The following is a 12,092-nucleotide window of genomic DNA, read 5'->3' as shown; positions in this document are numbered from 1 at the left end:
CAATCTATTGGCTTGCTAGCTAATCAAGGTGTCCATGAGACAAGACTGTAAAATTCATAAATTTTTCTTCCAAAAATGTGTCCCATTAAATCTAATATAGGTAACTTAAAGTTCATCAGTAGTTTTAAATATGTGGAGAATGGGCTTCCCCTGCAAAGTCATGGTTTCTTACAAGGTTTCTTCCTTATCTTCTATAAGTATATTTCACTGTAACAATCAGCTTGCTTACTGACTTACTTTATGGGAAGTGTAGGTTTCATCAACTGTATGAGCCATTTTAATGCAATTATGTGTTTGTCCATTGGGTGGCGCACTGGAAATAGTATATTAGGGCAATTGGTTAATGAGACAACAGGTCTGTATTGGTAGTAGGGAAGCATACAGTTTTTGACTGTTTTGGACGGGTTTGGATCGTGTTTCATCATGCCAAATTATTGGATTGAACTGTATGCTGTGTCTACAAGGTAGGCCTATGGACTTTTGTATCCTATGAACTAGACAAAATTACACCACGGGAAGCTAATTGGAAGCAATGTTTACTCATTGGAGCACAATAAAGAAGGACACTGTTGCATTTTACTTCGGTTTTGCATGGACTTATTTTTACTTGCTCGCTCCTATTACCAATACTAGTGTCTTAGTGGAAGCCGCTACATAAGTCAAAAACTGAGCTTCACTAAGTTGTGAGCATAGAAAACTTGCTTCCAATGGCCTGTTTGTTGCATGTGGACGCGACTTCTTTGAAATGGAGGCTTCACTGAATGCGGATTCTTCAATCCAGTACGGATTCGTTCCGTGGACGCTGGATTTCGTCGTGGATATGTGACTAATTGAGGATTTACTTCCTGCAGGACACCGGCCCTCAAGGACCGAGTTTGGACAGCCCTGGTTTAAAGTATCTACTGCCTATATGGAGAAAGCCTTGGGTTGGCCCACTTTGAAGGCTGAAGATGTGCAGGGATTACAGGCTTATGCTTTTTGCGTACATGTTACAACACAATGGACGAACTCTCATATATGCTTAATAAATTAACATGCCTAGCAACATGAAAATGGTTGTAATGAAGTTACCTTACAAGCTGAGAGAGCAATGGAGAGCAAAGGCTTGTGAGATTATGGAGTCTAGTCATGGCAGGGCAAAGTTCTCGGATGTTGTTGAGTTAATTGAAAAACAGGTTAAGATGGCATCTGATCCTGTGTTTGGAGATATGCAAGACAAGCATGGCACAGGTAAATACAATGGTCAAAACCACAAAACCTTTACAAGAAATAGTTTTGCCACTGACATTGCTGCTTCTGCTCCAGTTAAGAAGTCTAGCAATGCTTCATCACTTAACATGCCTAGCAACATGAAAATGGTTGTAATGAAGTTACCTTACAAGCTGAGGGAGCAATGGAGAGCTAAAGCTTGTGAGATTATGGAGTCTAGCCACAGAGCAAAGTTCTCTGATATTGTTGAGTTCATTGAAAAACAGGTTAAGATGGCATCTGATCCTGTGTTTGGAGATATGCAAGACAAGCATGGCACAGGTAAATACAATGGTCAAAACCACAAAACCTTTACAAGAAATAGTTTTGCCACTGACATTGCTGCTTCTGCTGCAGTTACGAAGTCTAGCAATGCTTCATCACATCAAAGATTTTGTCCTGCATCTAAGTCTAATGGAAACCGTTTGTTTTGTACAAATCAGCATCCGTTGGAAAGGTGTTTTGCGTTGAAGAAAAGGACTCAACGAGACAAGATTGAATTCCTGAAAGCTGAAGGAAATTGTTTCAGTTGTTTAAAGACTGGACATTGTGACTAAGGAATGTGAGAATCATCTGAATTGTGACATTTGTGGAGAAACACACCCCACAATCCTGCACATATATCACAAGGAGGTAACCGTAAAAGAGCCAGAGGAAAAGCGCAAGGTAGTGTCTGCTCAAACTTGTGGTCACACAGGGGCGGGGAACGAGAGGAGTCTGATGTCAGTCATACCAGTCCAAGTCTAAGCTGTTAAAGGTAACAAAGTGATGCAGACATATGCTTTTCTGGACCCGGGAAGTTCCACAACCTTTTGTTCAGAACATTTGAGGAATGAGCTGAATCTGAGTGGAAAGAAGGTCAATATTCTTCTTCGCACCATGGGTCAGGAACAGTCTGTGTCCTGCAGTGTTATTGATGGACTGGATATCAGTGGTATAAACACCAAACATTTCTTCCCGCTTTCTGTTGTGAAATTGGAGGAGTTGCTTAACAATCAGTTCAATCATGGTTTCAAGGAAAGGACTATTGATGAAAGGGAGTTGCCCAGGCAGGATGTGGATTTTCAATCATTTTTTCCAATGGAAAGTCAAATTCAAAACCGTATTGAAGCAAAAGTGGATCAGGAAGAGGTTGAATCACTAGGAGAGTTGGAGGAGAAGAATATTAATGTGCCTAATGGAAAGGTGTTTGATGGGTGTCATGTTGACAAGTCTGTTTTAATTGAAACCCAGATTCAAGATATACAGGGACACCACCTATCTGCCAGAGAAATAATTCAAGAAGCAGTTGTAGAATCGGAAGCTTCTGACCAAATAGGTAAAAGAGGTTAAGAAACAAAGATCAATCCAAAATCAGGTTGTAAATGTTGTGCAGCTGCTTGAAGATGAAGACATTCTGAAGTCAGATGTGGTGTTAAATAAAAGAATGAATCAAAGTTCAGAGAAAGAAACAAAAGATGTAGGTTCAGAACTTAATTGCTCCATTGACCATGAATGTAAAGTTGAAAAGAAAATGCAGGAAGATTATCAGGTACTACCTACGGAGGACCACGGTGTTAATAATGATCTAGAGATCAAAGGAGATATTAAAGTAACTGCCGTTGTCTTTCAAGGTACATCAAATCTTACCAATTACTTTATAGCTTATTTCACAAAGTGGAAAAGACTGGAAGTGGCATTTGTTTGGATGTATAAGTTGCAGAATCTACTGAACAAGTTACCTTTTAAAGAAAAGGAATTACTAGCACTGAAAAGAGTTACAAAGCTATTACATCCACCATAGACACAGATGATGTTTAAAGTAATTTAGAGTAAACTGTTTGTTACTGAATCATCACTTTGAAGCTGAAATGGTTGTTTTATTGGGTACTGAATTTTTTCCTGATGATAAAGATTTATTATACAGTAAAGATTCTGGAACGACCTGTACGTTTTGTGTTTGGGAGGTAAATGATTCATATTCACGTGGTTTGATTTGTTATTACACTAACAATACCTTGAATTTATTATCAAATGTTTATACATGTTGCTTTATTTGTTATGGCTCATTTATGCATGTTTTTTGTAATTGTTATGTCTTCCTGCCATAAGCAATTAAGGGTGTGTATGAGCCATTTTAATGCAATTATGTGTTTGTCCATTGAGTAGCGCACTGGAAAAAGTATATTAGGGCAATTGGTTAATGAGACAACAGGTGTGTATTGGTAGTAGGGAAGCACTGTTTTGGACGGGTTTGGATCGTGCTTCATCATGCCAAATTATTGGATTATGTGTTTGGACTGAGTTGAACTGTATGCTGTGTCTACAAGGTAGGCCTATGGACTTTTGTATCCTATGAACTAGACAAAATTACACCACGGGAAGCTAATTGGAAGCAATGTTTACTCATTGGAGCACAATAAAGAAGGACACTGTTGCATTTTACTTCGGTTTTGCATGGACTTATTTTTACGCGTCAATTACTTGCTCGCTCCTATTACCAAAAGGCCTACTAGTGTTTTAGTGGAAGCCGCTACAAAGACAATGTAAGTGTGCGGTTTCACACACATTTTATGGATTGTCATAGATGTTTTCAACACCCTCACATGTTTGCTCCGAAGAAAATTGCACAGAATCCAGCCTAACAAGTGTGTTTGGAATTCATGTTAACATGACAATGGTTCTTGTCTGATCAATGCCATAGCTCTCATTTTTCATGTATGATGTAATCTTCATATTCTCTCCATTATACTTCAGCGCTAAACCAGCAAATTTAGTTAGGCTACATACTTTTTCCTTGCTATTATCATTCTCAAGACAGATGGAAATAAGTTGTGAAATCGCAACAATAATTAAACTCCCCTGCCTGCCAGTGGTTGGATATACAGTACAGACTGTCTCACACCAACATTGACATAACAAAGACATAACATTGAATGAGTAAAACATGAAAGACTGTTGATAATAGATGTTTATTATTTTTATCAAAGACCAGCTATTTGACTTCAAGTTCAGTATTCATCAGAAAATAAATCAGTGTTTTATCAGACTGCACTCACACAGTTTCAGTCTGCTAAAGCATTCACAAGAATTTAAGAGGTTGTCCTATGCGGTCATTTTCTAGGTGTTTTTTAAGGAATGAGAGTATCTTCTCACTGAAAAGATTTGAATGGTAATCTCTGGAGTCTGCATCCGAAGTGAAGCTCCTTTTTTCCTTGCAGACGTCCTTCACTCCCCAGCTTATGACACCAACCTATCAAAGATTTTACAGATATTTAAAAAGTTCCTAGTTCTCAGCTTCTCTCAAATGAGTCTTTAATTTCACTCTGTAATATGTAACACATTGTACATGAGATTTTACAGCCACATCATCAATACTGTTTTCATAAGGAAATCTCACCTGAATCACTCGACCTTTTTTATTCACATAAGTGGCCCCACCTGAGTCTCCTGTTACAAAATAACATGCAACACAAGAAACTATATAAAAATTTTATAAATTAATTTTAGATCTCTAATGATTAAAATGTTATCAATAAATACAGTAGATTAGAACCAAATGCAAGCTGTCACTTTGATGGCAAAAATCAAACATACCTTTGCAGGCAACATCATCTGTTTTTGGTTCATTACCACCACTGCACAGAAAATTGTCTGTAACTGCTTCCCTGGCATTTTTCACATTGATTCCTTTTGCTTTTTTTGCATCTTCAACACAAGCATCCCGCTAAAGAAAAAGTACACCAAGAAGTGTTCTTAGCTTGTTGATGATGACTGAAATATGTTTTTTAAATTAAGCTTTTCAAACTACACAGATTGGAAAGATTAGAAATAAGAAAAATCATTACATATTTTCCAAGCTTGATTGTGATGTTTTTTATGTTTTTTGGACAATTATCAGTATCCATTTCAGACGTGAAAGCAGCTTCCACAAGCTCGTTGCTCATTAGTATTTCCTCTAACAAATGAAAAAAGAAAAAGGTTTGACATTTTATGTTTGATAAGTTTCATTGTATAAAAGCAATCACATGTTTAATATAGTTTGTTTCATATTTCTGATATGGTTCTTATATGCATGCAGCATGTCTGACAGGGACCTTACCATGTTTTACACAAGTCCCTTCACTATCTGAAAGTTTCAGAGCTCCATTTGTTTCTCTAGTGCATGGAATGCAGATTGGTCTGTAGAGAAATACACATGATGTTATTTAATTACTTCTTCTTTTTTCATATTCTCACTAAAGTAGCATCACATGTTGAAGATCTGTGCTCCTCACCGTAGATTAAAACTCATCTCAACAGCTGTAACCAGCTGTATAAGAGCTACATCAAATTCGTAATATTCCTGTATTCCCATATGCTGTTTTGCTGTGGGGTTATATTCAGGATGAAGTGTGAAATTTTTCACTTTTACAACTGCAAAAGTAAATGTAAACATCATTAATAAGATTTACCCTGTGACACGTTTTACTTCAGTCTGAAAATATGGATGTATCAGGACATACTCAGGTCTTTTTCCAGTTGAACTATTATCCTATCAGGTGTGTCTCCCTCTTTGAAGCAGTGAGCCGCTGTCAAGATGTAACTTGAGGAAACTAATGACCCCATGCAATTGGAACCTTTTGAAGAAGTATGCTACACGAAGAGCAGAGAAGACTGATGTTCATAAGGTACAACTCTTTAGCCATAACGTGCATGTTTCTTCTTGTGGGAGAAAATGTTTCCTTTAACTTCATTGAGTTCTATAATAAAGTGATAAAAAGGTTATGCTCACTTGAATATTAATCTGTGCTAACCAGGGAAATGCACGGCGTTTATTTTCCAAGCCTTCCCACACAATCCCACACAATCCTACACTGGTGCTCTCATCTGTGTAAAGAAGCAGGTATAAAGTGTTAATAATAATAATAATAACAACAGCAATTAATTATAATATTACAACAGAGTAAATTATATAGAATTATTACAAGAGGTCAGGAACTGCGAAACTGATTCATCCAAACAATAGTGTTATTGCAACTGTGGTTGTTTTTTTTTTGTTGTTGTTGTTTTTTTTTTTTAGAGCATAACAGTCATTTCTCTTTTGTGTTTTACAGAAAACATGAACAACATGAAGGTGATTAAATAATTACAGAAATTTCACTTTTGGGTGAAGTACAGTTACAGTACCAATCATGTCGTTAAACATCTCCTGCACCTCTGTCAAGTTTTTAAGCTTAAAGAAATATTTTTCTTGGTCCCTCTGTGACACTAAGCCATTTATGTCTTCTTGATTCACGTCATCTCCAACTCCAAATACATAAAGATCTGGAAAGAGAGGACACATCCAAATCAATATGAAATCAATGATAAAGACTAAACAAATATGTGTATTTTTTTGCTGTCTCTGATGATACTGCTTGTGAATGAAAGACACTTAAAAAAAAAACACTTTCAGTTCAAACATTTTGATTTAAAATATAATTATGATTAATAAATTTCATGGTCACCAAGATTTTTCTCTCGCATAGGAACATTTTTGGTGACAAGATGTTTGATCTGTTCCACTTTAGGTCTGGGATTCCCCCCCATGTTTGCCTGACCTATAAAGTAAGATGAAATAAATTAGTGAATATTTGCTTAATTTTGAATAAATGATCTCAAAATTGATTCTAATTTGTAATACTGTGCATTGAGTGTTTTATTAATATATTAATGTATTTGTTCCGATAAAGAACTTAAACAGATTAATTAGAGATGCATATGTATATACTAAATTGTACGTAAATACTGAAAAGTCAATACCATCAGTGAACAGTATGACGATGTGTTGGGTCTCACTGAAAGTCGTTGCATTGTTGAGCTCCTCTATTTTCATGCTGCCTAAAATGGCCGTATAGAGTTTGGCGATATTGGTACCTGTTTTATCACCTCTATCTGTTTTTTCACACCAGAATATTACAGTCAGCAGGTTAGAAACATTTTCTGATTGAAACAACTGACTAAATCTAAATGAAAATGAATCAAAATTAGAACATGAATTGGGATTTTTTTTTAAAGAATGTAAGATTTTTTAAATGTTTACTTTCACATTGGATTTAAGCTTAAAGAAATATTTTTCTTGGTCCCTCTGTGACACTAAGCCATTTATGTCTTCTTGATTCACGTCATCTCCAACTCCAAATACATAAAGATCTGGAAAGAGAGGACACATCCAAATCAATATGAAATCAATGATAAAGACTAAACAAATATGTGTATTTTTTTGCTGTCTCTGATGATACTGCTTGTGAATGAAAGACACTTAAAAAAAAAACACTTTCAGTTCAAACATTTTGATTTAAAATATAATTATGATTAATAAATTTCATGGTCACCAAGATTTTTCTCTCGCATAGGAACATTTTTGGTGACAAGATGTTTGATCTGTTCCACTTTAGGTCTGGGATTCCCCCCCATGTTTGCCTGACCTATAAAGTAAGATGAAATAAATTAGTGAATATTTGCTTAATTTTGAATAAATGATCTCAAAATTGATTCTAATTTGTAATACTGTGCATTGAGTGTTTTATTAATATATTAATTTATTTGTTCCGATAAAGAACTTAAACAGATTAATTAGAGATGCATATGCATATACTAAATTGTACGTAAATACTGAAAAGTCAATACCGTCAGTGAACAGTATGACGATGTGTTGGGTCTCACTGAAAGTCGTTGCATTGTTGAGCTCCTCTATTTTCATGCTGCCTAAAATGGCCGTATAGAGTTTGGCGATATTGGTACCTGTTTTATCACCTCTATCTGTTTTTTCACACCAGAATATTACAGTCAGCAGGTTAGAAACATTTTCTGATTGAAACAACTGACTAAATCTAAATGAAAATGAATCAAAATTAGAACATGAATTGGGATTTTTTTTTAAAGAATGTAAGATTTTTTAAATGTTTACTTTCACATTGGATAGCAATGAATGCATGCATTCTCCTCAAGTTAGACTTAAAAGTACTATTTTTGCATAGTACATTACTCTGTAGTGATAATCTCTAAAAAAAATCTAATTATATCCATGTATACAATAAGACTCAAAGAGAGACATTCAAACAGAATACTTACTCTCATAATTAAAGTCGTCCAGCGCTTTAAAAATATTCATTAGGTTTCTTGCATCTTCATTATTTTTGAACTCCCTCATAGTGATTATCGGCGTAACATCTGTAGCAAATATCAGGATCTCATAGTTTGGGGAAACCGGGTAATAACTAATCTTTTGGGGAAAAGCATTGAGAATTCAAAGTTGAAAGCAACATCTGTCTGTTTTCTGATCAAAATGCTGGATTGAAGTTCATGCTTCCATAATGTGAAACCGGATTTTGATTGAGATGCAGCAAGTATGCAGTGGATTGTGGGAGACTACGCCCTCCTAAAACACACTAATGCTCTAATTGGAGGGTTCTGACAATATGAGTTTGAGTTAAGTTCAGTCTTGATAGCATCTCAGTGTATCACAATGGTAAATCCTTTTCAAATATTGATATTTATATTATTACAGAACCTTTAACATCAAAATGAATAGCAGTTAAATTACTGCTTTTAGAATGTTTTTAGGAAAGTCTACATAACCTACATCAGTAGCCTAAATAAGTGGTCTTACAACTTCACCACAGCAACCTCTGGGGGCTGTGTGTTCCCATAAATTATTTGACAATCAACATACCTTGTCTATAAGCATTTTGATGGTGGTTTTTGCATTTTCAAAATTCTTCTGATCTATGCTTTCAGATGCATCCACAGCAATGTAAATATCAAGTTTTCCACCCTGATCCATAGTTATTTTCTTCCCCTGCTGATCTGAAAGCAGAAGGAACATGGTATTCATGTTTAAATGTGCTGATGTGATTTTGTCTCTTCTTCTGAGCATGGCAATTATTAATGAAAATTTTAAAAAGGTGTGTGTATGATTATGCTCTAAGTCACACAAAGGTACCTTCTTTTTCATACTGTTGAGAAACCGCTAGATTTGACTTTAGAGAAGTGCTGAAAGCTTCTGATGCTTCCTCCGGGGTGTCGTATGTGAAACCAGCTGTACAGTATTTACACAACAACAACAACATTATAGGTGCATTGTCCAGAAAAGCCACTTTTCATTAGCTAAATCTTACAACAACTTATTTTTGTGAAAGCATGTACTGCAAAGCACATGATTTTGGATTTTCGATGTAACTTTTAGAAGACTCACCATAACATTGTGGCTCTGTTCCTGACCACTGGCCTCCATCCAGACACACTCGCACTTTGGAACCAATCAAGGTCAATGGACTCTCACAGCGGTACGTGACTTTGTCGTCTATGTTAAACATATTCCCTGTTCGACTGCTACCAGGGGGAACACCAGGATCAGGACAGTGATCAGCTGTGCGACAGTAAAAAAAAAAACAGACAACTGGAAGTGGAGATCTGTTGACCTACATTTGAACAACCCTGTTTTAGTCAGATGCATGGAGAGAAATTTCTGCTAAAACTTTGATGAACTCACGTGACATCAGATAAAAACAGAACAGAAGTACAAAGTAGTTTATTTTTAAGATGAACTCAAGGACTCTGTTATATGAATTTTACTTAGGAGATGTTACACCAGGAACTCAATTTCTCTTTAAGTCAGACTAGTTCATGGAAACTTTTGAGGTCGTTATAATATAAAAAACAGCCTACTGTAAGTTTCATAGATTGTGTTCATTAGCTGTTTAGAAAAGCGTGGAAAAATAAAGACTTGTCTTTTCAAAACTTTGTGTTTCCTGAGTCGTGCAATGTATATGTTTCACACCATTAATCTGTTTCAAAGTGAGCAGGGGTGTAAAAAGTACAAAAAAATTATACTCAAGTGAAAATACAGTTATTCAGTGAGCATTTTACTTAATTAAAATACTCAAGTAAAAGTAAAAAAGTACAAATTTTAAATAAATAAATAAAGAGATTCTTGTTTCATCTTGTTGAGTCATCTCAACGCAAAATTAAATTGCTTAAAAAAATAAACTTCATAAAATGTTTGGTCAGACAGAAATACAAAGATTTGGTTAAAGGGATCAAATACAATGACTGCATGTTATCTAGTGCATACAAAAACAATTAAAATGCAGCAAAGTGGAACACAAAAAATAAAGCCTTAAAGGGAAATTCCATCCTTTATACTGTCATGCCATCCCATATGTCTATGACGTACTTTCTTCAGATGAACACAATCTAAGACTTTTTGGAAGAAAATAAATAATAAATAAAATAATAATCCATCTCTCTGCAATGCAAGTGTACAGGACGTCCAAAAACGGTGCTTCAAAAACTACACAAAAAATGACCCATACAACTGCTGTTGATGAATCAGTGTCTTCTTAAGCTAAACGATAGGCATGTGTAAGAAAAATACATCTAATATTTTAAACTTGACCATCATGTTCACGTATGGTTTCTGAAGCCTTCATTAAATGCACTAAAAGTTCTGTACACTTGCATTAAATGCAGTAAAAAACTATTTTAATGGCATCTGTTTTAATTCTAGTACGCACGCAGTTCTGTGTAAAAATTTAGTTTACTGGGTTTTACTGGGTTAAATAGAATATATGAGGTATTAGATTTCAATACAGAAACCTGGTCTTTTGAGGTCGTTATAATATAAAAAACAGCCTACTGTAAGTTTCATAGACTGTGTTCATTAGCTGTTTAGAAAAGCGTGGAAAAATAAAGACTTGTCTTTTCAAAACTTTGTGTTTCCTGAGTCATGCAATGTATATGTTTCACACCATTAATCTGTTTCAAAGTGAGCAGGGGTGTAAAAAGTACAAAAAAATTATACTCAAGTGACAAATACAGTTATTCAGTGAGCATTTTACTTAATTAAAATACTCAAGTAAAAGTAAAAAAGTACAAATTTTAAATAAATAAATAAATAAAGAGATTCTTGTTTCATGTTGAGTCATCTCAACGCAAAATGAAATTGCTTAAAAAAATAAACTTCATAAAATGTTTGGTCAGACAGAAATACAAAGATTTGGTTAAAGGGATAAAATACAATGACTGCATGTTATCTAGTGCATACAAAAACAATTGAAATGCAGCAAAGTGGAACCCAAAAAATAAAGCCTTAAAGGGAAATTCCATCCTTTATACTGTCATGCCATCCCATATGTCTATGACGTACTTTCTTCAGATGAACACAATCTAAGACTTTTTGGAAAAAAATTAATAATAAATAAAATAATAATCCATCTCTCTGCAATGCAAGTGTACAGGACGTCCAAAAACGGTGTTTCAAAAACTACACAAAAAAATGACCCATACAACTGCTGTTGATGAATCAGTGTCTTCTTAAGCGAAACGATAGGCATGTGTAAGAAAAATACATCTAATATTTTAAACTTGACCATCATGTTCACTTTGTATGGTTTCTGAAGCCTTCATTAAATGCACTAAAAGTTCTGTACACTTGCATTAAATGCAGTAAAAAATGTAGTCTTCATTTGAAGACACAGTGCCCCCGTGTCAACTATGGAGGACCAAACCTGCAGAAATTAAAAATAAATAAATACACAAATAAATAAATAAATGTGTGTATAAATAAATAAATATGCAAATAAATATATAAATGTGTGTGTAAATACACGTATTCTTGTTTAAATACGTATATAAATAATTAAACGTGTGATGGAATATGGGCAAATAAATCAAATAAACTGGTGGCCAAGTGGAAAATGTTTAAGGAAATGCTAAACTCATCCTAACTGTTTTCTTTTAATAGTTCCGCGTTTATTTTTCCTCTGCACAACATGCTAGTGAGAGGGTGTCAACCATGGACTTGGTCGGGTCTTGTGATAGCTGGGGGCGCGGCTTTCCCA

General features: G+C 35.0%; 1 protein-coding gene across 2 annotated transcripts in view; it reads right to left on the bottom strand.

Moving 5' to 3' along the window:
- Positions 1 to 4,180: 4,180 nt before the first annotated feature.
- The window catches only part of LOC107568309 (complement factor B-like), a 42,520-nt gene continuing 34,608 nt past the window's right edge, over positions 4,181 to 12,092 (bottom strand). For both annotated transcript variants that reach the window (XM_016254260.1, XM_016254259.1), the window contains exons 15-18: positions 5,076 to 5,185; positions 4,825 to 4,954; positions 4,628 to 4,677; positions 4,181 to 4,480 (exon numbers count right to left, since the gene is read on the bottom strand). In XM_016254260.1, coding sequence (XP_016109746.1) covers positions 4,310 to 4,480; positions 4,628 to 4,677; positions 4,825 to 4,954; positions 5,076 to 5,185 — 461 coding nt within the window. In that variant the 3' untranslated portion in view covers positions 4,181 to 4,309. The remainder of the gene's footprint in view (positions 4,481 to 4,627; positions 4,678 to 4,824; positions 4,955 to 5,075; positions 5,186 to 12,092) is intronic.

This window comes from Sinocyclocheilus grahami, unplaced genomic scaffold (genome assembly GCF_001515645.1).
Source record: "Sinocyclocheilus grahami isolate Dianchi unplaced genomic scaffold, SAMN03320097.WGS_v1.1 scaffold1233.1, whole genome shotgun sequence".
NCBI lineage: Eukaryota > Metazoa > Chordata > Actinopteri > Cypriniformes > Cyprinidae > Sinocyclocheilus > Sinocyclocheilus grahami.
The sequence above is the reverse complement of the archived record's forward strand: the minus strand, read 5'-3'. Positions and strand labels throughout refer to the sequence as shown.